The sequence below is a fragment of the Rattus norvegicus genome, chromosome 14, assembly GCF_021556685.1.
Source record: "Rattus norvegicus strain SHRSP/BbbUtx chromosome 14, alternate assembly SHRSP_T2T, whole genome shotgun sequence".
Taxonomy (NCBI): Eukaryota; Metazoa; Chordata; class Mammalia; order Rodentia; family Muridae; genus Rattus; species Rattus norvegicus.
In genome coordinates, this window is record NC_141547.1 from 2,382,020 (window position 1) to 2,409,388 (window position 27,369).

General features: G+C 45.3%; 1 protein-coding gene across 1 annotated transcript in view; it reads left to right on the plus strand.

The window, feature by feature from the left end:
- Tgfbr3 (transforming growth factor beta receptor 3) overlaps positions 1–27,369 on the plus strand; it is a 173,324-nt gene that overhangs the window by 18,379 nt on the left and 127,576 nt on the right. The window contains exon 2 of the mRNA NM_017256.1: positions 4,844–5,003. Coding sequence (NP_058952.1) covers positions 4,934–5,003 — 70 coding nt within the window. The 5' untranslated portion in view covers positions 4,844–4,933. The remainder of the gene's footprint in view (positions 1–4,843; positions 5,004–27,369) is intronic.

Consider the following 27,369-nt stretch of genomic DNA (forward strand, 5'->3'; position numbering starts at 1 on the left):
TCCTGTTGTTGCCCTGTGTCAGGGAGATCCTGCAGCTTTGGATCAGCAGAACTGGCCCTTTTAGGCATTGCAACAGTAGATTTTTGGGTTGTCCAACGCAGAGCCCTGGGTTTGGGCCCCGGTGGCAGCCGAGCTGGTTAGCACGGCGGCTCTTCCTTGTGTGCACTGCTGGAGCAAGCTCTCCAGCACTGCTCTGGTGAGGCCACCTAGAGCCACCATCATTGGCAGGAGACAGGGTCAGCTCTCCTGCCTTCCTGAGAACAAGAACTCCAAAGCAAATGAACTGCGGGTCTGATTCCTGCAGTGTCGGGAGACATCACCACACAAGTTTGTGTTCTTGCTGTGGAAAACTCCAGAATCTGCCCTTGTCCGGCTGCCCGTTTACTGTAGCTGCCCCCATGGTCCAGACTCCAGCCCTAGTTAGAGTAAGTAGGAGTTTGTGTGGGGTCTATGTCAGCATTTGATGGCAGCCCTGGCAAGACTGAATGTTGGAGGAGAGAGAATGGAGGCCTATTTGCAGCGGCAGAGTAGTGACGGTGGTCAGAGCAGTGGTCACGGAAAAGATCTTGTCTCTAGTCCTGACCTTATTGTGTTATTTTGGGCAAGTGCTCATCTTGGGGTTTGGGGCCCCCTCTTCATTTGTAAAATCAAATGCTTCCAACTTCAAGTTACTTATGCTAATTAAAAAGACTTTCAGACTTTAAAGACTTTTAAAACTACCAGATCAGTTGTATAAAGCATGGTTTCCTTTTTGTGATTTAACTTATTGTTATTACTACTACTACTAGCGCAGGCACATGTGTGCCACAGGGTGCCATGTCAGTTCTCTGGTCCCAAATACTGGTTGTTTAGAAATAACCTTCACACACGCTCATACAGCATTTGTCAGTCACAGTCACCCCCTTGCTCGCTGACTTTAGACTGTTATTTGTGTAGTTCAAGCTTTCAGGTAAGTAAAGGCCGACTTCCCTAACTGAGTAGTTGAGCAGGTACAAGTGAATTGTGAATTATCTTTCACTCTGAACGGTGTCCTGTACTTAGCCAGGTAGCTTAAGAACAGCTAGTACGTTTTTCTTCCTGGCTACCAGACATCCATTTTGCCACATTTCCCTCTAAAAACAATATTTTCTCTTTATCAAACAAGCAAACAAAATCTCCTGGGCCATCAAGATGGTCTAACAGTGACTGTGCTTGCTGTACACAGCCTACACAAGGTGATTGAGTTAGATTCTCAGAACTGACTCAGAGCTGGAAGAGAAATGACTTCACAAAGTTGTTTTCTGACCTCAGCGTGGGCTGCTACCTCAAATATGTACACTGTGTCACACACGCCCCCCAAATCTACATAGACACACACACATACATACACACAGACACACACACACAAATATACATAGACACACATATACATACAAATATACATAGACACACACATACATACACACAGATACACACAGACAGACAGACACACACACACAGAGACACACAGACAGACAGACACACACACAGACACACACACAGATACACACACACAGACACACACAGAGACACAGAGACAGACACACACAGAAACATACAGATACACACACACAGACATACACAGCACACACAGAGAAGGACAGATGGACAGATAAACACACACCACACACACAGAGGGACATACACACATACACACATAAATGTACATAGACACACACATATACATAGACACAGATACACACAGACAGACACACACACACAAAGGCACACAGACAGACATACACAGAGATACACACACAGACACACAGACACACAAACATATGGACAGACACACACAGAGACACACAGACACACACAGAAACACATGGACACACACACACAGAGACACAGAGACACACACAGAAACACACACACACACAGAAACACACACACACACAGAAACACACACACAGACACACAGACACGCACACACACACACACACACACACATACAGACACACACACCCACACTCCTTAGTCTAGGTTTTTCTAAGCAGCTCCTTCGGACCGTGGGTCTAGATTCTGGTGCTGTCAAGGATTTGGTTGAGTGGGCTTTCCTCAGCTAATCCCTGTATTTACCCGAGTGCTTTGCTGGATCTCAGGAATGTGCAGCAGCCAGCTCCCATTAATGGTCTCAGAAGTAAACACTGCATGCTCCCACATCAACAGACTTAGCGGCACATTCTTCTTTGTTTTTAATCTGCGACCATCTCCCTGTTTTCTTCTGCTAATTTGTGGTGCTAAACGCTCATATCCTTTCTCGGTGGAGCACACTACTTTGAAGCTTTGGATGGTGAGCAAAGAGATCACTCTACAGTAGCCTCCAAATTGTTCCAGGGTCTCAGTGGACCTATTCATGCATTCACACAGCTCATGAGCCCAAAGACATTCTGTGAGTTCAAGGAGGGTCAGCAGCCCCTGGTCTTTTTCTAAATGAATATGACAGAACCTCACAGAAAAGAGGAGTTTGTGTTTTCTGGTTTTATTTCAGAGCTACAAAATTATGGAAGCCTGGCTCCACCCAGCACTCTGCTGAGGGGCTGAATTCCTGAGTCACTTCGAAGCTCTGGTCTGTAGTCTTGGCTGGAGATCAGCCAGGTGGGGTCTTGGGATTCCCTTTCTATCCTCCCAGGTCCTAGAACTCTGTCAGCACACTGGAGAGATTAGACAAAAACCCCTTGCCGTTTGCTTTCTTTTTGAGCACGTTCTCATAAAGAGGGGCTCCAGCTCAAAGAAGCTCTGTCTTTGTGCACCACAGCTGTGTGGAGTTTCAACTTGTCCTGCACTTCCTCAGAGATGTCTCGAGATCCGGAGTGAACTTGCTGTGGTTTGCCTTTGGGCATCAAACTGTTTAGCTTGGCTCGATTATATAATAATTATATAATTGCCCAATATTCTTGTCAGCAATTTGCAGGCCGTATTTTTAATAGAACCGTTTGCCTTTCTTTCCGTGGTTCCTTCAGAACTGGTGTACGCTCCTGGATTATTACGGCGCAGCCCCACAGGCCCTGTGCAGATGTGAGCAGAGGTGACACGCGCCCTGTGCTGCCTGTGGTTATCTGCTTCATAAAAATCCTCCTGTAAACCATATTCTGAGCGCTCTTTATGGGCTTTGCTTTAGGAAAAGTTCTGTTAGTGTTTGTTGAAATGGTATATTCTTTCGGGGAGATTTCTCTTTAGTAACCCATTTAGGAAATCTAATTATTGAAGAGGAAAAACTGGAGACAAACTCTCATCGTCGTTGTTGAGTTCTTAAGCACACAGATATTCCCGCTTATCTGATGGTGACAGAAAGGTGAGGCATCCAAGGGTTAGCCGAAGTAAATTTCGTGGCTTTCAAATAAGTTTTCTAATTTGTCGGCATCGTGCCATTCCCCAGGTGTTCTCTTGGCTTCGCTGGGTAACTTTGTTTTCCCTTGACCTTGGCCTCTCTCTGTGGCAATAAACAAAATGTGTTGGGCAGGAGCTAAGAATGATGTGAATGCCCACACTCGGGATCTTTTCAGCTGTCATGGAGAAGATCTTAAAGAGAATCGGGGTAGTGATCAAAATAGCTGATGTGTGTTGATTGATTGCATATTATCTGTTTGGCACCTTCTAAACCTGGGTTCGTTCGTTCTCTCTCTCTCTCTCTCTCTCTCTCTCTCTCTCTCTCTCTGTTTCTCCATCTCCCTGTGTTTCTCTGTCTCCCTTTCTCTCTCCCTCTCTGTCTCCCACACATACATACATACATACATACATACATACATACATACATACATTTCAACTGTATCAAACAAAACAACAACCCCTCTTCCCCCCCAAAAAAGACATACACATATCAATCACAAATATCAGCTGGATGGTGGCCACACCTTTAATTCCAGAACTCAGGGGTCAGAGGCAGGTGGATCGCTGTGAGTTTATGGCCAGACTGATCTACATAGGGAATACAGGACTATCAGGACCACACGGTGAGACCTTGTCCCAAACAAAACACGTGCATGCATGCACACATGTGTACACACACACACACACACACACACACACACACACACACCCACACACACACACACCAAAAGTAAAGCAACAGCGATACAATCTTGACAGAGCTCTAGACAGGAACCAGAACTGGTTAGAAAGAGGCTTCTGGTTCACCTGGCCCAGGACTGAGTTTGTCATCCATGTGGTAGGAAGCAGCAAAGACTCTTCTCCTTTTTAATATTGGTGAAGAGTTGAAATAGGAGCTTTGTTCTTTTTGTTTTGTTTTGTCTTTCCTCTCTCCAGATCTATCTCAGTGTAATTTTGAAATCGCTCTTAGTGGTAACCTTGTCATTGGGAGGCTCAGTCTCTAAGAACTATTTCTGCTTGCTGGCTCCCGGAGCTGTGTGTCCAGTGTCCCTGACTGCTTTAGTTGTACACTGTAACTGCTGATATGACAGGTGTCTGCCTGGAGCATCTGTCATGGTCCTAAAACCTCCACACAGAACCAACGATCTACTGGAGTGTGTTGGTACATTCCTGTGATGTACCATTCAGGGAGACTGAAGCAGGAGGGACTTGAAGCCAAGAATATTGGTCTAGCCTTGGGAACATAGTGAAACCCTGCCTCATACTTGGAATGTGAAGTGTAAGCAAGTCACTTTTAAATCTACTCTCTGTGAGAACCTTTGTTAACAGTCACCGTCTGCCCTAATTCACCTAAGTGCTATCCTAGTCTTTTTCAGGATACATTGTTTCTCTTCAATACTTTTCAGAAATTCTCCATTTAACTTTTACATTTGAGGTGTGCTGGCTTGTGAAGTTTCAACACTGTTTTCTTATTGAAATTTGTTTATTTTTGTAGGCAAGTTGAACAGTGCAGAGAAGGATCTTAAAGCTACACCCGACTTGCCACGATTGCCTTCAATCTGAAGAACCAAAGGCTGTTGGAGAGATGGCAGTGACATCCCACCACATGATCCCGGTGATGGTTGTCCTGATGAGCGCCTGCCTGGCCACCGCCGGTAATGCTCCTTCTGAATTGAATGGTTCTTACCTTCTCTTGAATGCTCATTTCCTCCCCTCTTTGGCTAAAAATATTTAGTCCATATTATCTGTATGTAAAATGTGAATATTTATGTTCTTTAGGTAAATAAATTATTTGACTATCATACTGATCCATAGTACATTTGCCTAGGCTGTAGTTTACAGACTGGGGCTAGACATTCTAATGTTGTGACAGGGAGACCCAGCTAACCTCTGTTGAGGTAGGCAGACAACAAAGGGCCCCATTCGAATTTTGTTACAGGCATAGTTAATAGCAAAGTAAGATTTTTAAGGGTCTTTTTATTTTCTTTTAAAAGACTATTCTTAAAAAAAAGTAGATCTTTTGATATAAAGATATATATCCTTATGAGATTTGGGGAGAGGAGGTGTCTGGTTTCAGCTGCTTCAGATATATTAATAAGAACGTTTTAAGACAGAGAGAGGGTCTGAGAGGTAGGCTGTCAGTACCAGCTTCAGCACTGCAGGAGAGAGAGAGAGAGAGAGAGAGAGAGAGAGAGAGAGAGAGAGAGAGAGAGAGAGAGAGACAGAGACAGAGACAGAGACAGAGACAGACAGAGAGAGAGACAGAGAGAGAGACAGAGAGAGAGAAAGAGAGAGAGACAGAGAGAGAGAAAGAGAGAGACAGAGAGAGAGAGACAGAGAGAGAGAGAAAGAGAGAGAGAGACAGAGAGAGAGAAAGAGAGAGAGAGACAGAGAGAGAGAGAAAGAGAGAGAGTGAGTCAGAATCAGAATGTAAGGGCGTGGCTCAGGGCAGTGTTAGGAGTATCCTCCTGCATCCTGACATCCTGGTGTTTAATGTCAAGGTTTACACATTTGGAAGGTTAATTTGCTCTATTTTGTCATTGTTTGTGTTTGTTCTGTAATGAGCTACATGAAAGCAATTCATTGTATAAGTTCCGGAAACTGGCAGTTCTCAACAAGGACAGCACCGACCGAGCATCTACTCCAGCCAGCCTCTGGTGTATACAGTATATAAAAATGAACAAAGTGCTTTAATTCAATAAGCTTGTGTAACCAAAACTCTGCGTGACGTCTGCCATTTTGTAGGAGATAAAATGAGATGTGGAGACACATAGTTTGCTTACACAGAGTTGTGTAGCTGGGAGATGGAGGATCCAGATTTTTACATTTTGCATTTTGTGTGGTGGGTGGAAGATAACATCTGACCACACAGGCTTCTGAAGACAGACGGGGGCTGTGCAGACAGACTGTGGGAAGGCCAGTTGGTAGAAAGATGTGTGAGACCAGAGGTCAGAATGCTACCCCCAACCACTGCAAATATTCTGAAAGAAAGCTGCTGTTGCTTCTCCTCCTTCTCCTTCTCCTTCTCCTTCTCCTTCTCCTTCTCCTCCTCCTTCTCCTTCTCTTCCTTCTCTCTCCTCCTCCTCCTTCTCTCACCTCCTCCTCCTTCTTCTCCTCCTCCTCCTCCTCCTCCTTCTCCTCCGTCTCCTCCTCCTCCTTCTCTCTCCTCCTTCTCCTCCTCCTCCGTCTCCTCCTCCACCTCCTTCTCCTCCTCCTTTTCTCTCCTCCTCCTCCTTCTCTCTCCTCCTTCTCCTCCTCCTCCTTCTCCTCCTCCTTCTCCTCCTTCTCCTCCTCCTTCTCTCTCCTCCTTCTCGTCCTCCTCCTTCTCCTCTCCTCCTCCTTCTCTTCCTCCTCCTTCTCTTCCTCCTCCTTCTCCTCCTCCTCCTTCTCTCTCCTCCTCCTCCTCCTCCTCCTTCTCCTCCTTCTTTTTATTGTTTTTTTTTGGTTGTTGTTTTAAATGCCAGTATGTGAACCTGCCTGCTCTGTCTGCGCAGCTGTCTGTCAGCAGTTTCATTTTGTGTCATTGTTGAAGAGTTTTTTGATTTTGGGATATGCATTAAAATGATCTCTTTCTTTCTCTTTTCTTTTCTTTTTTTTTCCTTTTTCTTTTTATTTATTTTTTTTTATTTGAGATAGTGTCTCTCTATGTTGCCCAGGCTGTCCTGGAACACACAAGAGTTCCACCTACCTCTGCCTTCTGAGTGGCAGAATTCAAGATTTATGCTAGCATGCCCAGCAAAAAAACCTGAGTCTTAACAAGGGTGGGTGAGAGGAAGCACATTCTCTGTGATAAGGTGTAGAACTTCGTGCACCTGGGATCTTGACGCAGGGGTTCTGTTCTTACTGATGTCAAGGAGAACCGCTTCATGGGAAAGCCATGAGTGTGACGGCTTTTGCAGCCTTGATAGCTTTGATAGTGAATCAGTCTTGCCACACACCTTCCTTTCTCTTTCAGAACATAAGGGGGGAGAGGGAGAAAAAGAAGGGGAAACATATACACTTAGTCCCCTATATATCCAAAGCTTTGTAGTGGTGGAGAATACAATAGAGCCGAAATTTTTTTAGAATCACAGGGCACCTGGTAGGTAAACAGAGGGGCAGGTGCCTCTTTTGTGTGTGTGTGTGTGTGTATGTGTGTGTGTGTGTGTGTGTGTATGTGTGCATGAGTATGCATGAATGAGTGTATGTGCACATGTCTGTGTGAATGTGGGCCAGAGGACAATTCAGGAGTCTCTTCTCAGGCTTGGGGAACTTTTGCTGAGACAGATCTCTCAGTGACCCAGACGTCACCAAGTAGGTAGGCTGGTCCCTGACTCTTACTTGATTGACATCGCTGAGATTACAAGTATTTGCCACCACACTGGGCTTTTTAAGTGTGGGTCCTGGGGACTGTCTGGGGGTTGGATTCAGATTATCATGCTTGCAAGACAAACATTTTCCTGACTGGGCACTAACCTGTAGGGAGGCTTTTTAAGCGTAGACGTGGGTTAATTGCTGTCATTTTGTGCAACCTAGTGAGCAAATGAATGGAGAAAACATAGGTTTTGCCCGTGCTGATGTATGCCAGCTCCCTTCTCCATCTAAGTTTGCTAGCAGTTAAGGATGACCTTGAACTTTTGATCTTTGTGCCTCTGGCTTTAGAGTGCTGACATTATTGGCAGGCGTCCCTATGACCGATTTATATGTTGTAAGCACTCTACCGACTGTGCCACATACCAGCCCTTTCAATAGCTCTCCTCATAGACTCAGTTTACTTCACAAAAAGCTTTTTGAAGTATTCTGGCTGAGCTGAGAAGATCATAATAATGAAAATGTATAGAGTAATTACTGAATGCTAATCTCCACCCCCAGTGCTTCTTATATGTGACATGATTTCATTTCCAGAACAATGTGAATACTGCGATTACCCATAATTCATAGGTAAGGGAACAGAACCGCAGAAAGGCTAGCTGCTCCCTCAGGGAAGGGGCAGCAGAGATAGCGGTTCCCAGATTACTTAAGGTCTGGTGACTGAGCCTTTTCGTTTCTATATTAAGAGAACGTTGAGGGTATTTGCTTTTGTTTGGCTTCTTTTTGTTGTTTTTGTTTTGAAACAGTCTTACATTGTAGCTTTGGCTGTCCTGGAACTCACTGCTGTGAGTGTGAGAGCTGCCTGGTCTAAACAGTGAATTCCCCGCACAGCCAAAGCTACAAAGTAATTTAGACCAGGCCGGCCTCAAACTCAGAGATCTGCTGGCCTCTGTCATCAGAGTTCTGGGATTAACGGTGTGTACCACAGTGCCTTGCCTGAATGGTGCTTGAGAGAGGAATGATGGGTTTTCCTGGAGCATGGCCTGTCTTCTGGAGAGAAGACTTGGAAAACTTTATGGGGATAAAGCAAGGTTAACTTGGGAGAGGAGGGGGGGAGTGGACTGTGGGGACACTGAGTACCCAGAGCTTTGGATTTCATTTTGTGCTTTAGGTCTACTGTTCTTCAGTCCTCTCAGATGAGAGGCATACCCGGCTTAAGCTAAGAATCTAAGCACCCCCTACTGTCTCCCAAAGTTAAGAATACCATGGGTTTCCAGGCAGGAAGGCTGCAGGCTGGCGTGTGTGTGTGTGTGTGTGTGTGTGTGTGTGTATGTGTGCATGTGTGTGTGTACATGTACATGAGTGCGTGTATGTCTGTGTGTGTGTATGTGTGCATGTGTGTGTGTACATGTACATGAGTGCGTGTATGTCTCTGTGTGTGTGTGTGTGTGTGTGTGTATGTATGCCTGTGTGTGTCTATGCCTGTGTGCATGTGTATGTATGCTATCTAGACAACCTAACCCATGGTCATCTTCAAATAAGAAACTGAGCCTTGGTTTTTAATCACTTGTGCAAAGTCCTGTGACTTCCAAGTGGAAAACTTGGCACTTGAGCGTAGGTATTTGGTGATGAGATGCAGGCCATTGCTGCCCTATCGGGGTCCCCCAGGAGGAGAGCCCACATGTGGAACCGACAAAACTCTTAGCTTGATCAAGTACCATGTGAGTAGGCACCCGTTCCCAGAGTCGCAACAACCTGGGTTGCCTTCATTTTCACTTCACACAAAGGGGGAGCAGACAGGATGAAGGTGGTAAAAACCGGTTTGCATGGGCTTTTCATGGGACAGGGCACGCATGTGAAGCACAGCAGGGTTTGTGTGTTCGCACCACGGGCTTGGCAGGCCCTTCTGTGGCAGTCCTTCCCTCTCTGCTTGTGTTTGGGAAGAGCAAGGTGAGGCTGGCAGGCGGTAGCCGGCCGTGACCCCTACACAACTCTAAAAATATAGTGGTTGCTGCTTCCGAGACCGGCCACTGACCAGCAGAGCTGTTTTCCCAGTCCTAGTGATGAGAAAAAGGCATGCAGGGAGAATTTAGGGAAATCAGCTTGGCCAGGTCAGGAGAGGTCTGTGAGGTGAGTTCTGCAGCACCTCCCCTGCTGTGGTGCCAGAGGCTTCTTCATTCCTGCCGTGATGTGGCTTCCAAGTGTCCTCTTGGAAGCTCGCCCGCAACCTGCACGCGCGCACACGTGCACACACACACACACACACACACACACACACACACACACACACACACTCTCACTTCCATCTAGGTGTGCCTGGGATTCCAGGTGGAGTCCACAGGGAAGCGGAGATGGTTTTCAACCAAACTGCTTTCCTGCTGAGCAAGATTTGAAGACGTGTCCTGGTGACAGACAGCAAGCTGAGATACTAGCTGGGTCAAGCTGGAGGTTGGAGAGCATCTAAACTAATAATTAGACCATCCTGTTTCCAGGGTGTCTGTACCTCCCATTTCGTCAGGGAGGCAGGCCTTAGTCTCTGTTTCTAAAGCAAGAATGTTGGGGCTTAGACTGAGTGATTTAGAAAGATTGATTCAGTTCTCGGTCCAACTAGAACTCAAACACACTTACACAAGATGACCTGCAGCACCGTGTGTTACACTGCCTCTCCCCTTGCCCCTGACCCCGCACACAGGAAGTCACGCATGCACTTCTGACTGCAGCCTGCTACTTTCCTGGGCATGCGACATAGATGTGTTCATTTAATCATTACAGAAAATGTATGATCTTGGCATTCAATGTTACCACTGCTGCTGTTCTTGCCACGGCCTCGATGGCCAGTATTTTAGCCCATGTTACAAATGGGTCAGCTATGACAAGTTCAAGGCTACAGCTGGCTGACTACATGACACCATCTCAAACAACAGCAACAGCAACAACAACAAACTCTAAAAAACTAACAAAACCAAGAAACCCAGAGTATGTTGTCCCAATGACATTGATACTCTGATATTTATATTTATTTTTTAATTGACAATTAAGATATGTTTCTGGGGTCCAATACGACATTTTAATATATGAATATTATATGTGTTTATATTAGGAGAGAACATATTTAATATTTGAATCACCTCTCCCTTTTAAAAGCCGAATTTATCTATTACTGTATAAGGGTAGCGGCCATGATTGGCGTGTGAAGGTCAGCAGACAGCTTGTGAGATCCAGGTCTCTCGTCCCATCCTATGGGACCTGGAGTTAGAACTTATTTAATTAGGCTTGGCATCAAGTGCCCCTTCCCACTGAGCCATACTGGACCCTGTATTTATCACTTTTGTGTGTCTGTGGTAAGAATACTTGGAGTTTACCCTCACAATTAAAAAAATTAATGTGTATGTGTGTGTGTGTGTGTGTGTGTGTGTGTGTGTGTGACACACTTTCTGTTCACTGTGATCTGTAGACAACTTGCAAGAGTCGAGCCTCATTTTCTATCAAGTGAGTTCTAGGGATCAAACTCAGATTGTCTGGTTGGGCAGCAAGAGCTTTAGATGCCTGAGTGGAACACTCTCCTGGCCTCTCCTCAGTAATTCATGTCCTCAGTACATTGTCACTGACTTATAGCCGCCATGATACTCTGGTGCTTTCAAGCCTTTTCCTCCTGAAACTTTGTATCATTTGGCTAATCTCCCCAGAGTCCCCTACCCCCACCCTCCATCTCATCCTCAGGCAACTAGTTTGACTCTTTGTTTCTATGTATTTGATCCTTTTAGGTTCTGTGCATGAGTGAGATCATGTAGTATCTGTCATTTCCTGTCTTGTGCATTTCATTTAACTCCATTTATCTATGCTGTAGGTCTGAGAGGATTTCCTTCTTTGGGGGGACTGCATGGTCCTCCTTTAGGTCACAGCCTGATTTTCTTTACCCATTTGCCCTCTAAATTCTCTAGGTTTTGCATCAATGGGTCATGAATTTCAGAATGGGGACCAATCAACTAACCAATAGCCACCACAAAAACAAAAATAAAAACAAAAACAAACAAGCAAAACACCCAGAACAGCAAACAATTGGATCAAGGGTTAGGTAGTAGTCTTAAAGCTTCCCAACAGATTGAGAAATACCTTCTCTTGCCAGCCTTGGGTTTAGGGACACAGGAATTAAGTTGATTTCTTTGGTGGTTTGCATGAGAATGCCCATATATTTGGATATTTGGTCACCAGTTGGTGGAACTGCTTGGGAAGGATTAGGAGGTATGGCCTTGTTGGAAGAGGTGTGTCACCGGGAGCAGGCTTTGAGGTTTCAAATGTCTACACCATTCCCAGCCTCTGCCTCTTGTTTGTGGGTGAGGATGCAAGGTCTCAGCTACTGCTCCAGTAAAACATATAGAACTTTCTTCTATAAGTTGCCTTGGTCCTGGTGTCTCTTCATAGCAATAAGCACATAACTAGAATAGCCTGTAATTATTTAATCTTTCCTTTTGTGTTTAATATTTCTTTTTGATACATAGAGAAAGCCAACTGCCAGCCATTACCAGGGTACTAAATTTTATGTTTATTCTATTTTTAATTGTATTTATTTAGTGTGGTGGTGGTGGTGGTGGTGGTGGTGGTGGTGGTGGTGGTGGTGGTGGTGGTGTGTGTACCACAGCATACATGTGTAAGTCAGAAGTCTGCTTAGGGTAGTCTATGTGGGTTCTGACAGTTGAGCTCAGGTCATCAGGCTTGGTGGCAGTTTCCTTGCATGCTGAACCATGTCACTGCCCTGCCTACCATGGCCCGTGTATTCCAAAGAGCAAAATAGAGTTTTTGAAACAGACCAGGAGCGGCTGCAGTGGTCTGCATTTGGGTTGTGTTCTCTGTGATTCTGTACACATTCACAGGCGATGAAGTGCATGAGAATCTTTGAGAAATGACTACTCACCACCGCACCAGTGTGTGTGTGTGTGTGTGTGTGTGTGTGTGTGTGTGCATGCACGTGCATGTATGGGGTTACATATATTGTATAGTGTGTGTGTGTATGCATATATGGGGTATGTTTGTATAGGGTTTGTTGTGATAGCTATTAAATAAAAGGATATATCTATGCAGATACATGTATGTATGTATTTGCAGGGAAATTTACTAACAGCTTTTGATTTGGTAAAATACACACACACACACACACACACACACACACACACACACACACACACACATATTAGGAAGGGTGTATGGTTTACAGGACAGTGACTGCGATTGTCCAAAGACCAGATGTCAAACTCCTCAGCAAATGCATTCTTTCTCTTTTGCATCTGTATCCCAGGTTGTATAATTGCTACACTGCTCTGGATTTCTGATTATTTGAATAATTTTAGGATACCAATGGCAGACCATTTTATGAACAGTAATTAAACATTTTCACTAGGACATAGCTATCTTGTACTCCAAGACAGCTGTGTAGTTGCTAAACGTTTATAGTTGGTCACAGTTGTGTACACAGGCGCTTAGATAACTGATCCTTGAACCTTCAGCAGACTCAGACTGTATGGAGAAGCAAATGCTGCTTAGCCCACAGCTGGTGCTGGGCCTTTTGAAGAGGAAGGGGGACTGTTCCTCATTTTGCATTCACTTTAAACAAACACTGCCATGTTTTAGAGAACACCTAAGGCCTTGTAGACTATGAGTAACCTGTTGTACCTCAGGGCTTTGCTGGCTTCTGGGGCAGGGGGATCAGGAGTCACTGCTTTTGTCCCCATTCTTTTACCTAGTAAAACTGCTTAAAGTGCTAATCCATTGCTGTGTTTTGGGCCAGCATTTATTGAGTGCTTAGTGTTTTCACACACTATTCCAGGGGTTGGAGGTAGAGTAGGGAAAAACCACATAACAAAAGTACTTGATCTTACAGGTCATGTCTGGAGCAGAGAGAGGCAGAGCAGAAACAACAGTCAGTGGGTCCAGGCTCCACTGGACAAAGGCAAGGGGACTAAGGTTGGTGAGGAAGGAGAGCACTTTAAAGCTGAATTGGAGGGGCAAGTGCTTGCGTAGAGTGCACAAAGTGCTGGTTTAATCTCCAGTAATGACTAAAACAATCCAAGTGCTGCTTGCCTGTAATCCCAGGCCTCATTGCTGGAGGGTGGATCAGAAGTTTAAGGTCATTCTTGGCCACTTGAGAGGGGGAGAAGGAAGAGAAAGAGGAGGAGGAGGAGGGGGAAAAGGAGAAGGAGAAGGAGGAGGAAGGGGAGGAGGAGGGGAAGGAGAGGAGGAAGACAGGGGAGGAAGGGAGGAGGAGGGCAGGAGGAAGAGGAGAATAGTTCAGTTGGAAAGAGCTTGCTTTGATTTCACTAGGTCCTGTATTTTATTCTTAATACCACCCAAAAATACTGATTAAGAAGAAAAAAAAACAGTTGGAATTTGGGCTCAATGATAGACTCTAAGCTGAAGTTAGGAACTGCCCACCTTTGAGATCACTCTTCTACCTTGCTCAGTTAGGCAGGTCTCTCAATCAAACCCAGAGCTCACTGATATGGGTAGCCTAGCTGGCCAGCTTGCTCAGTGAATCCTGTCTCTGTCTTCAGAGGCTAGGAGTACAGATGAGCAGTAGATCCCACCCAACATTTACCTGAGTTCTGGGATCTAAGCTCCAGTTTGTGTGCTTTTGGGTCAAGTGCTTTAACCCCCCAAGCCTTCTCCCCAGTCTGCTCTCATGGGTCACTCTGGGACACTTTTCTGTAGTTGTCGTTATTGCATTGAGACATGGCGGGAACCAGGGTCACTTACACGGAGGCACCCTCGGGAATGATCTGCCCACTGAGTGGGTGGTGACAGTTCTCTGATGCTTGTCAGTCAAAGATATGCCTTTGGGGGGGAGGGAGGAGTTCTGATTTGCTTTCCTGAGCCTCATCTCTGGCATTAAAAGGCTTGTGAACTATGAAGTACAACCCCAGGCTTGCCACAGCTCCAGGAGGTAGTCTTTCAGTGTTTGAGACTGAACTAGGAAAGTTCAGAGGAGTGCTTTAGTATTTTCCCTTTTAGCCTTCTGCTGATCCCCCTTTTTCTTCCAAGGTTTCCCCTACACCTGCTTATCTCGTAGGCATATGGAGCAGGCTAGGCTTCTGGGTGGCCTTAGATTGTGAAAACTAGAAAAACTCCTCACATGACTGTGCTTATGGGAAGGGGACAGACATCTTGGATTGTGAGGGAGGGAGGAGAGAGAGAGAGAGAGAGAGAGAGAGAGAGAGAGAGACAGACAGACAGACAGACAGACAGACAGACTATATTTTTATTTTCTTAAAGTATATTTTTGGGTGTAGGTGTGTGAGGAAATGGGAATGTGTGCCCTAGAAACAATGTCAAACAGAAAAACCAAACCAAACCAAAAAAAGTCCTTTCTTTTGAAAGGATTGTTTGAACTTCAGGCCTGTAGGTGACAGAACTGGAGAGCAGTGCCTGGCCCCAGCACCTAACGCCTTCTTGGTTGGCAAGAGAAGCTCTGCTGCTTGTCACCTGTTGGGTCTCAATGTGGCTCCTCTGAGCTACAATCCTGCCTCCTGCGTTTGCCAGGCTCAATTAGCTCCAGAGGACGCCATCAAAGGCCGTCTGGCAGTGGTCTGTTAATGATAGGGACGGATTCGAAAGCGCTAATTAATTGTTAGATCGTTTGCAAAGCACATGCCGGAGCGCCCAGAGCCTGCAGAGAGGTTGGCAGAGAGGCCAGCAGAGATTAGCCCGACCTTCAGACTCAATTGCCTTTTGGAGTTGGGCCAAGAGGGGCATAGCCGCTCTTTGTGGAGAAGTACACTTGGCCTTATTCTTCCCTGGATTGCCACACTGCTGCTCGGGCTCCAGGGTGACAGAGCTTTTCTGGGGCCCCTGGCAGAAGCGGGATACCCAAAGGACACTCTTAGGAAGTTGCGTGTGCGAGAGAAATACAATCACTTAACATTCATTAGCTAAATAAACACTTCCCGAGGGCCTCTCAGAGTGGGTGGGGAGCTTCAGGCTGATCTTGAAGCAGGTCAGGTTCTCAGTGTTAACTGTCCAAACGCATCAGGGTTAGGCTTTTAGGGGTTTAGAACACTTATTGAGCGTGCCTAAGACTCCGCCCTTAGTCTGTTGTCTTATCAAAAATGCCTGCCCCAAGAGAACACCCACCATGTCAGTTAGCACGTCCCTCCCCATTTAAGGGAGTCTGAAAAAAATAAAATAAAAAATTTTAAATGCCTAGTGTAAAGGAAAATGATGTTTAAAACCCGAAAATAATTAAAAACCCCTAAATTTGAAATTCTGTGTCCCAGTGGAAGCTCAGTGCAGACTACACAGGGGAAGGGGGAAAAATAGGCTGGCCCTTCTTTTCTTTGGGGCAGTATGTTTGGTGTAGCTTACAGAATCATAGTCCCTAGATTCCGCTCCACCAGACTTGTGAGAAACATGCATCCTCCTGTCTGCCCCTTAAAGATGAGGGGACCTGAGCCCGTGCCAGTGATCACCAGTTTCTGTGGATTCCGAGGTCAGCGCTGTAGAACAAAGAAGTAAGAACTTGGTGCTTGTCTAAGAGCCAACCAAGTGCATGCTGTGGCCCTGTTTAAAACCAAGTTCAGAAATATTCCAAGTCCCAGGCCTGGCCCTAACTCCCACTGACAGGCTGCATTGTCTTCTCCCCTCCCCCTTCCCCTCCCCCTCCCCCTCTCTCTCCCTCCCCTCCCCCACCCTCACCTCCAACCTGCCCTTTTGGGCTTGGGCGCCCAAGTGAGTAAGTAGCTACAAACCCCATACCAAATTGCACTTTATTAACGTGATTCAAAAGAAAAGAATTCTAAGGAGAAATTTCCGAGATTCATGCTGAGCCATTTCAAGATATTGTCAGATCTTCCTGAACTCCTCAGGAGAGTGTTTTCCTGAGCGCCTCCAGAGGGGGGCTGGTAGAGGGATGGGCTCATACTCCGAGGCCTCCTTGTTTACTTTGAGGCCCCCTATCCTGAAAACACAGGGCTGCACCCCAGCTGGCAGGCCCCAGGAGCTGGACTTGAACCCTTTTTGAAGGCATTTCCCAGATACCGTTAGGGAGTCTGATGAGACAGAAGCTCTCAGGGCTGTCAGAATCGTGAGGAACCTCTAGCCTAGGAGCCACCTTTGGGTTGATAAATGGCTAACTTTGCTGTGGGTGTGTGTTGTATGTGGATTAAATCCATGATCTCGAGTGTGCACAGCATGCACTTGCTGTCAGCTCTATGTCCCTGCCCTGTTTTTAAGGTCAGTTTGCTTCAGCTCCGTAAACTTTTGTTTGTTTGTTTGTTTGTTTGTTTTTATTTTGGGAAAGTGATGTCAGCAGGTAGCATATGAGGGAAGCTGTGATAGGATGCTACAACTAACACTCGGGTTTCATTTAATTATTACTCATTTAATTATTCATTTAATTTTAAAGACTCTAACTTAGCTGTCTTAGGAAATAACCATGGTCATTTACGCTCAAGTACATATGCGTGGGGGGAGGGGACTCCAGACAGACAGAGAGAGAGAGAGAGAGAGATAGAGAGAGAGAGAGAGAGAGAGAGAGAGAGAGAGAGAGAGAGAGAGAGCACAAAAATGGCCGAGAGTCTGCAGCCTGTCCTCTTTGTTCTGCTGTTCACAAACATGACACACCCTTCCATTTTACTAGTTAAAAAAAAATCCTCATGTACACTTGTCATTTTGGTAGGTGTTTTTTCCTCTTCTTTTGTGTGAATGTGTGTGCTTGTCATGTGTGTGAGCTGGGACTTTCCTCCAGTGCCTCATGTGTTCTAAACCTGTGTCCTACCACTGAGTGAATCTCCTAGGCCCTCAGCAGTTCAGACTTGAAGACCTCAGTGTGTTCACACTGAACAGTATTCCTTAGACCAGGGCCCTCATTTGGGCTATAATTTCGCCCTCTGTCAAGCAATCTTCATAAGTAAAGGTGGCTGTTAACATTCCCTACGGCTAGAGGGAGCATGAGCCCTGGATGCGGTAACTAAGGCTGGTTGCTAAGGAAGCGCTGGTCTGGAAGGCTTTGCTCTAGGTTATAGAACTACAGACTCACTGTGTCCTGTAAGGAAAATGATGTTTAGATGAGGCTCACCCGGGATGAAGCCTGCTGATGGTCACAGCTTCTCTTCACTGTGGTTAAAACGAGAATCCTTAGGGCTTTGGACCAAAGGTCAGCATTAGGGGCAGTCTCATTCACCAAGTATGGAATGCCATACTCTTTGGTCAGGTCCTCAGATTTTCAGTGAAATTTTGTTCACACCAGAGAAGCTTTTGGGATTTGTGAATAAAAGATTTTGTAGAGATTTACCTTCTGAGTGTGGGTGTTTGAAGACTTCATCGCGTTGAACAAATGACCGTGTTAGATGAGTCCTGTACATTTATTAAAGGAAGTATTTGTGATTTGAATGGAAAACGGTGCCAGCTTTGATGCTGTTAGAAAGCAGGGGTGGGGGCTACCAGAGGGTGCCGGGATCACAGGGGAATCAGGGCAGTGTGTTACTGTCGTACATTTGCATTAAACAATCTCCAGTCTCATTTGTGTTGTTCATGAAGCCCAGAAACCTCTAGGTTCAGGTTAGCAGGCATCTTTACGTAGAGCTGAACTGTGAGTGGAACTGGTCTGTCTTTCGTAGGCCACCATTTTCCTGAAAGAACACTGCACAAACAGTGGTCATCAGGTGTTGCATGCAGTTTTGACTCAGTACAGGGTCCGTCTTTTACTCAAAGGAAAACCACTAGTAATATGTGTTGCCAGTGATAAGATCGTATCCAATCAAAATTCATCATTTGGAGAACTTACATCTGTCACCATGGCTGGGACAGTGTCACGGTAGTTAGCTAACTTTCTGACAGGAATAATGCAGATGCTATGAGCACGTGACATCAAAAATACAGCCCAGCCTGATGTCTTGTCTGGCGTTCCCGTAAAACTCAGCGAGGCACTGGTTTCCCAATGATTGGCATGTTATACATGAATCAAAACACCCTTCATCCTCAGAGCACAGGACAGAACAATTGATTCTTAAAGCCTTTATAATTGTAGATCTAACAAAAAGAGTCCCATAAGTGCCAGGCAGTGGTGGCACACGCCTTTAATCCCAGCACTTGGGAGGCAAAGGCAGGCGGATCTCTGAGTTCAAAGCCAGCCTGGTCTATAGATTGAGTTCCAAGATAGCCAGGGCTACACAGAGAAACCCTGTCCTGAACCTGCTCCCCCGTTCCCCCAAAAATTATATAAACAACACCAATTTTTTTTCACTCAGCTTTGCCTCAGGATAATATAAGATAGAGTCATAACCAAAACTGTATATATAAAAAAATCATGGCACAGTATTATTAACATCATATTAACATTTAAAAAGTATTCCAGTTATTTGGATTTTATTTGTATTTGTTTGTCTGTTTTTTTTGTTCATCACCTTTGGTTTTATGTTTCCTTAGATTCCCCTCATCTGTCCCTGGCCTTTGGTCCTTACTGATTTGGCCCTTTAGAAAGGTGCTGGCGAGTGCTTTAGTTAGGGTTTGCTCTCTCGCAGTCACACAGGAGCAATGCTGTACTGGGAAAGATACCATGGAACTGCAGGACCCTTTTCCGGGCATCAGACCAAGAGTGCATTTTGTTGGTGGGACTTAACTCTTTGGTAATGCTAATCTTGGTCACTTGGTTAGAGCTGTGTGTACCAGCGTCCTCTGTTTATTCATAAAGCTAGTATTTTTGTTCACTTTAGAGATGACTCAGGACTCTGGAAGAGTGCGATGCATTTTAATTTATTGGAGTATGAAAAGCTCGCTATGTGACTCAGAGGCAGTGTTTCGGGAAGCCATAAAAATGACTGCTTGTTGCTTGAAATCAATGTGGAAGGGGACACAGGCCCAAGGACACGGAAAGACTCTTAAGATTGGCAGCTTCCAATAGCTTAGATGGCCAACCCCCTGCACCTGATTCACAGCTGAAGCTTCACCCAAGCACAGATTGGAAGCACGTACAGCAAATGGCATACATACCAGTGATGTATAGACCTTCCCTCTCACCATTATTACCCCAATAACCCAACAGATGAACTGTTTGCAAGTATTCAAGCTAGGCATTGCGGTAGTCTAGAGGTGGATTAAAGTACATGGAGGGTATGTGTGCCTTCTTACGGAAGGGACCTGAGCATGCCTGGTGGGGGTGGGGGTGAGGGAGGGGGTTCCTGGAACCAATCTCCGGAGGAGAGCTAGGCACTTGTGTGTCTGTGTGAGGCCGAGTTTCTTCATGTCTTTCAGGCAGAACAATGCATTGTAACAAATTGAATGCAGGAGTAGGTCTGAGACCCAGCTAGCTGCCTTTCGTTAAGCTGGACGTTAAAGAGATTTGCAAAGACATAGAACCGGGTAACTCTACCCACTGAATCAGGAACGGCGTTAGGAGTTGTTTTTTGCCCACGATGCTCTTTATGTTGAGATGCACCGTATCCGAGGTCGGCTCCGAGCAACTTAGTACGCACTTAAATATGTACTAAGGCTATTTCTATTGTAAGCATTTATTTATGTATTTATAGGTGTATATATACATATGTGTGTGCATGTATACGTGTATATGTGCATGTGTGTATGTATATGTATGTATATACTCATATGTAAATGGGTAACACACATAAATGTTGCTCAAGGTAAGAGGTGAAGTGGGTGGGCTGCAGTAAGATTGGTAAGGGAGGAGTTCAGGGGTTGTCCCGAGCTTGAGACCTGTAACTGATTTCTTTAGCTACTTCCCTTAAAAAGTAGAACATTGAATGTTGCTAGGATTGCTTTTTCCTACAATGAGCAAGGGACTCTGAATTATGGCTGAATGCTCCAGCAGTTAGTGGATATCAGGAATGTAAAAAGTATCTAGTTCCGTGGAGTTTTTCTGCTATAATGTTGCACATAAGCTTATTGTATGGGAGCAGTCCCTTTTTTTTCCAAATCACATTGTTCACAACTTTTTCAGATCAATCCTAACCATGTTGTCTAGGCTCTGATCCTCCTGCTTCACAAAGGTTAACCAGTTGCTCGCAATGTCTGTATTGAAGCAGGTGGTGTAGATGTTTATCACTGCTTATGATCCTGACTGAGTTAGTTATTTGCTCCTTAAAAAAACCCAGACCACTAAGAAGATAGGTTAGGTAGCATTAATATTTGTAAATAGAGAATTTTAAAAATAAAGACCGGCTATGCTACAAAATCCAATACTTTAAAAACCAAATTAACTATCTCAAACGTTGGAACTAAGTGTATTTTACTTTATTTCGTTCCGTATTAGTCTCTGACAGTTTCATGTGGATGTGCGGAGTGTGGGCACTTGCATCCCATTCCCCTCTCATTCTGCTTCCCTCTGCGACTTTCCTCTCAAGCCTCACTCCTCCATTGATCTGTCCTTTCCTCCTGTTAGACTAAGAATCCCAAACCTTGGAGTTAACTTTTGGGGGGTATGGACCGATGCTGAGCCTCACACGTTCTAGGCAGGGACTCTGCCACTGAGTGACATCCTCAGCTGCAGAGCCAAGGGAAGGCACTAGCATAGTATCTAAGTGTCCGTCTGAATCAGCTTTTAAGCAGGATGCTGTATTCCACGTAATTGACTTTTGTAACGGAAACTGCCACTGTTGAAGGCCAGTACCATCATGCTCGACCGTACGGGTGTCCATGTTCACAGTCATACTCAGTCCTGTTTAGCAGAAACATGAATATCCAGACACCATGTTTGTCACACTGTCATGAGAAAATACCGTCCCTGATTTTGAGGCCAATTCTTCTTTACTTTCCGTATTTATTTATATGTGTATGCGTGTTTTTCTGGCATATATGACCATGCACACCACGTCTGTGCCTGGTGCCTGAGGAGGGTCAGAAGAGGGCATTGGATCCCCCAGAGATTGGAATTACAGATGGTTGTAAGCAGCCACAAGGGTGCTGGGAATTGAACCCGGGTCTTTGGAAGAACAGTCAGTGCTCAACTGCTGAGCCATCTCTCCAGCCCTTGCTCTAGATTCTTTTGATGTCTAAGCTACTACGTGGACGTCTGATCTTGGCGCTAAACTAACTTTCTGAGCACTGGTACAATGAAGTCCGTTAGTTCAATACGTATAGACTAGAAATGTGCGGTGCTTCTGTATCAGAAGGACTCTGTTCAACAGACCACAAGTTTTATCTTATGTTTTAGAATATTACGTGATCCAGTCTAAAGGGAAGATCCTCCTTTCCCCCAGCGAGAAAGGTTAATTGCACACGATGCTTTCAGGATTGACTCAGAGCCAGATGTCTGGGTCCTACACCCAGCTCCGTCATGAAAAGGCCTTTGTGACCTTGTTCAATGTTCTTGTCAATAAAATGGAGGTGGTAGCAGTGTCTGTCTCGTTGAATTGTTTTGAAGGTTTAATAACAATGTACAAATCCCTACCTGCCACTTAAATTATTCTGCTAAGCTATACCCGTCAGGATTGGCGGTGTTTTAATCAATCATTTGTGGTTTATTTTCTCACAACACCAGAATGTTTTCTGATGGGTGTGTGCATGCGTGGACAGGCCTGAAGTTAACCCCAAGGGTCTTTCTCTTGAACTGTCCATTTTGTTGTTTTTTCTTTGAGATGGGGGTCTCTCACAGGGCCAGAGCTCTCTGGTTAGGCTGGGCTGGCTAGTCAGTCAGTTCAGAGGAACCCTCTTGTCTCTGCTTCTCCATCTCCCTAGGAACTGGAATTGAATGTGTGCACCACCATAGGAACTGGAATTGAATGTGTGCACCACCATGCCTCACTCTATCGTAGGCACCAGAAAGCAAACGTAGGTCCAGTGCATAGCACAGATCTTACCTATGATGCATCTCCTCAGCCCCGAGATTGGAACTTTTCTCTCCTTAGCAGAATTACCATCAAGTAAGTCAGACCTGGAAATTCTTACATTTGTGAGACATCATAGAATTCTAGTAACACGTTAACGTTTTAAAGAGTCTTTATTTCGTCCAGCTCAGCCTGAAATTGTGCAGGTCATCTCTCTAACACCCATTAATGGAAATTCTCAGTCTTTGCCTAAGTTTTTTTTTTTTTTTTTAAAAAAAAAACAAAACAACCTCCTGGCTCACGAGACTCTTTCTTGGGTTGTCCTGCAGTCTACCTTCACTCATACCTCTGAACCTGCCCTGGAAAGCCCATCTCAAGGCTGATGGTGAGCTAATGAGTTTGGGACAGTTCGATAGCATCTGAAAGTGACAGCATTTTTTTTTTGCCTTAATTTAGGATAAAAGGATTTGCTTTTGCAGATCATGTTTGCAGCTCGAGCTGTTCTGAGCTGGTTGGAGATACAACGGCATGAGGACTTTCTCCTTGGGCCTCGAAGGCTATGAGCTAGAGGGTAGGGTTAGTGCTCTGGTCTCTAGACACTTCTCTCCCCAAAACTCACTCCCAGACATGGCTTTCCTTTCCCACGTAGACGGGTGAGCTTTGATATGATGGCCATGAGTTAGGGAGGGAGGGTTTATTTGGGCTTGTAGCTTCAGAAGCTCACCTCTTGGTTGCTTGCTGCAGAAGTGTGTAGGAGAAGAAGCCCTTCACTTCCCGGAAGACAGAAAGCAGTAAGGCCAGGGCCAAGATATCCCCGAAGACTCATCCCAGTGAGAAACTTCTAGCTGTGTCTCCTTCCCCAAGTTTCTAGAAGCTGCCTAAATAGCACCACTGTGCAATGATCAAGTGTGTGACAAATGATTGGCAAATGAGTCCATGGGAGGCATTTGTACTGGAAGGGAACCCCTCGGAAGAGAGAGCAAAAGACCTCGGGGAGATGTCTCTGTAATTATATGCGACTTTCAGGGGGAGAAAAAAAATCTTTTTAAATATTTCTTCTCTTCTCTGTGTGAGGCTTTCCTAGAGAGAGCAGAGCCGGTTCTAATTCTACCAGAGACAGGATACGCTGCTCTCAGTTGACTATTCCATCAGGCCAGTCGGGTAATAGCTTCCCACTCCAACCCTGGCCAAGGGCTCCATGAGCCCAGCTTGACTTTCCCTGCAAATGAAACAAGAAACAGCATCATCAAAACAGCACAGTATAAAAGAAAAATGTAGTGAAAATTCCATTATTCTATGTCCACATACCAGAGCTTTAAGCGTTTTCTTATGTAATTTGCAAAGGCCGCCAGGTTGTGGGAAATACATGTGAAAATATGAAGTGGCAGGTGTCGAGAACCTGAGCGGGTAACTAGGGAACCGTGGGTCCCATTTCCTTAGGTGTCTGTGTGTCTGCCTACCATGCCAGTAGCTACACATTCTATAGGGTGAGAACATATGTTTGGATTAGGACTCACTGACACAGTCCAGGGACTAATGGATTGTTTTCTCCGAGAGAAGCGCCCTTTGGCTTTGGAACCCAGGAGGCGGCTTGTCTTATCCTCCAGGTTTCACGCTTGCCTGAAGCCTGCTTTGGCTTCAGCATTTGACTCAGTAGGGTTTAGTGAGTTAATATAATTCACTTTCCACTTTCTTTAACACAATTATGTACCTCAGGGTGGTTGTGAGGAACAGTCACACAACGTGAAGGGTTTAGAAGAGACCCTGGCACAGTAACAACCCAGGAGACAGGACCGCCACTGTCAGTTTGGGTGTTTTGAGAGCACGGTAGTGGGAAAGAGGTCAAAGGACATTAGGAAGTGTAGTGTCCTTGTGTGGACTCAAAGGACCGTAAACTACCTGTCCTGGTCCAACAAATGAGGTCTCAGTGTTTGCAAAGTTCTCTGCTCCTGAGGGACACTGTGATTCCATGTGTGCTTTCTTAGGGCGTGTGACATCGATGCCCTCTTAACCACAAACTAGCAAAGAGTGCTTTGGGAAGTTTAAATTCATTAGCTAGAAAATAAAATGATCCTTGACCTTCTTTCCTGCCTTCCTTCCTGCCTTCCTTTTTCTCTTCCTTCCTTCCCTCCTTCCTTCCTGCCTTCCTTTCCCTCCTTTCTTCCTTCCCTCCTTCCTTCCTGCCTTCCTGTCTGACTTTCCTTTCTTCCTCCCTGCCTCCCTCCCTCCCTCTCTCCCTTCCTCCCTCCCTGTCTGTCTGTCTTTCTTTCCTTCCTCCCTCCCTTCCCTCATCCCCCCTTCTTCCCTTTCTCTTTCAGTCCCTGTTTTTCTTCCCCCTTTCCCTCCCCCTTCCCTTTCTCCCTCCCTCCATCGCTTCCTCCTATCTTATGTAGCTGAGGCTAATCTTGAACTCCTGATCCTCCAGCTTCCACTCCCCAAGCATTGGCATCATAGGTGTTCACCACCACTCCAGGCTAACTTTGAATTTCCCCACTTTATTGGGGGGGGGTGGCTAAGGATTTATTCCAGAGCCTTATGCTCCACCATTAGCCACACTCTTAGCCCTGACTCTGAGTTTTCTAAGTTGTTCTTGTACTTGGAGTTTTAGCTGTTGAGTTTCTTACATAAGGGGGTCTTAGAAAAAACTACTCATTCTTTATTAGGCTTACAGAGCTGTATGCAAAGCACAAAGAAAAATAGACAACATAGGAAAAACGGCATATGAAATTTAAGTTTTTAATTTTAAGCTTTATTATAAAACGTTGTAAATAAAAAGAAGTCACACATTAAAATTAGCCAGACCCAAAGACTATACAGCTGTTCACGTTAGCAGAGGCCTGGAGTCAACCTATTTGCCCATCAACAGATGAATGGATAGTAAAAATCTGGAGTATATTTAAACGGAATATTATTCAGCCCTAAAGAAAAATGAAATCACAAAACTTGTAGAAAAATGGATGGACTTAGAAATGTAAAATATTAAGCAAGACCATGCATTCCCAGGAAGAAAACAAGCCAAGTGTTCTTTCTCATATCTGGAATCTAGCCAATGATATATATATATATATATATATATATATATATATATATATATATATACATATATATATCATTATATATCATATGTGTATATATATACATATTACACACACACACACACACACACACACACACACACACACACACACACATATATATGTGTGCCGTGGACGGAAGAGACCAGCAAGAGATTGAGCGTGGGGTGAGGAAGGGCTGCATGCAGGTACTGGGTGAGAGTTAGGGGAAAGGATAGAGAGGCAATTGTTGTTCGTTATAATGCTGCAGTAAATGTTTTATTCTTGGAGGTGGATAAATGGATTGAATTCATCCAGTAGCGAGAGTGTAAAGCCCAGCATAATCTTCACAGCTTCTATTCCAAACCCCTCCTCTAATTCTGCATGCATGTTTGACACGGCGTGTGCTGATGAAAACCCACGCATGCTGTCTTATCGTTTTGTCCCCAAGCAGAGCGGAACAGATTTGAACGTGCCATGCACCAGGCCCTGTCCAGAGTCCGCCCTCCCTTTCCCTGTTAAAATAAGATGGCTGTTATATTTAATAGGACCTTAAGCTGAGGTAATTAATTGTGACTGCTGTTTTGGTGTTCAGTAGGGAAAGGAAACATCGGTTTATGTGAACAGAGCTAATAAGGAGTCTTTGAAGTCTGCCTATGAGCAAACTTCTCAACTATTTGTTTTTTTCTCCAGCTTATAATAAAGATATAAGGGTAAGAATGTTAAGAACTCCAGGACCTGAACATTTAGTCCTGCTGGCAGAGCAGATTCAGCCCACGTTTTCAGGTTCACGAGTTACTGGGATGGATGACTTAGAGGATTTTCAGTTTTATAATGATCTGTTAGGTAAAGACGGAAATTTGTGGTTTTTTGAGAAAGGCAGGTCTTAATTTCACTTGTCTTTTAAATGACCGTGTTTCTGAATACAGTACCAGTGGGGTGTGGGGTGTGGTGTGTGTGTGTGTGTGTGTGTGTGTGTGTGTGTGTGTGTGTGTGTGTGTGTGTGAAGAACTGAGTGAGCCTGGACACCAGCACGTTCTTTGGTACACCAATCAGTACCACAGTTAGCCATTTGGCCTTAAAAGTCCTTTCGGACCTGACCTGACAACACATAAGTGTCCCTGGCCCAGGGCCAGTTTCACCTCTCCAAGACCCTTCTGTCCCTGGGACGGCTCAAACCCCAGAGAGGAATTTTCCTCTCTTCTTACGCCTTTACTCTCCCTGAGCCTCCAGGACCAGACTTGTCAGATGGGGCAGAATCACATCTGTGTATCCCAGCTGGCTCTGCAGCCCTCAGGGTCAGCACTCCTGGCCGAAGCAGTAGCTCCCGTGCAGAGATGCAGAGGGACAGACAGACCTTAGGGCCAGAGGAAAGCTCTGGATGATCTCGGCTATTAGGCAGCTGAGCACAACACCAGTCGCTGTGGTAACTGGGCTCTGTTTACAAAAATGAATAAGGACTTCTAGCCTAGGGCATCCACACCATGGACAGGGCTCCCCTTGGAAACTGACTGCCTGCCAGATTGCCAGGGCTCAACCAAAACAAAGACAAACCAAACAAGTAGCCTGGAAGTTTTCTGCCTGCCCTTGGGGGCATACACCAGGCTCCCCAAATGCTGGTGGCATTCTTCACCGGGCAGAACATTCCAGGGTGAGCTTATCTTGGTTATGTCAGAGAAAGACGGAGGCCAAGACGGTGGCCCCAGCGTGGTGCTGCACGGGCTATCTTCTCGGCTGTACGTTTAGAAGGAAGTAGTTATTAGTACTAGAGATTCAAATTCTTGACATCTTTTAAATTATGTCTTTTTAAAAAGATTTATTTGTGTGTGTGTGTGTGTGTGTGTGTATGTGTGTGTGTGTGCGCGTGCGTGCGTGCGTGTCTGTCTGTCTGTCTGTGGAATCGATTTTCCGGA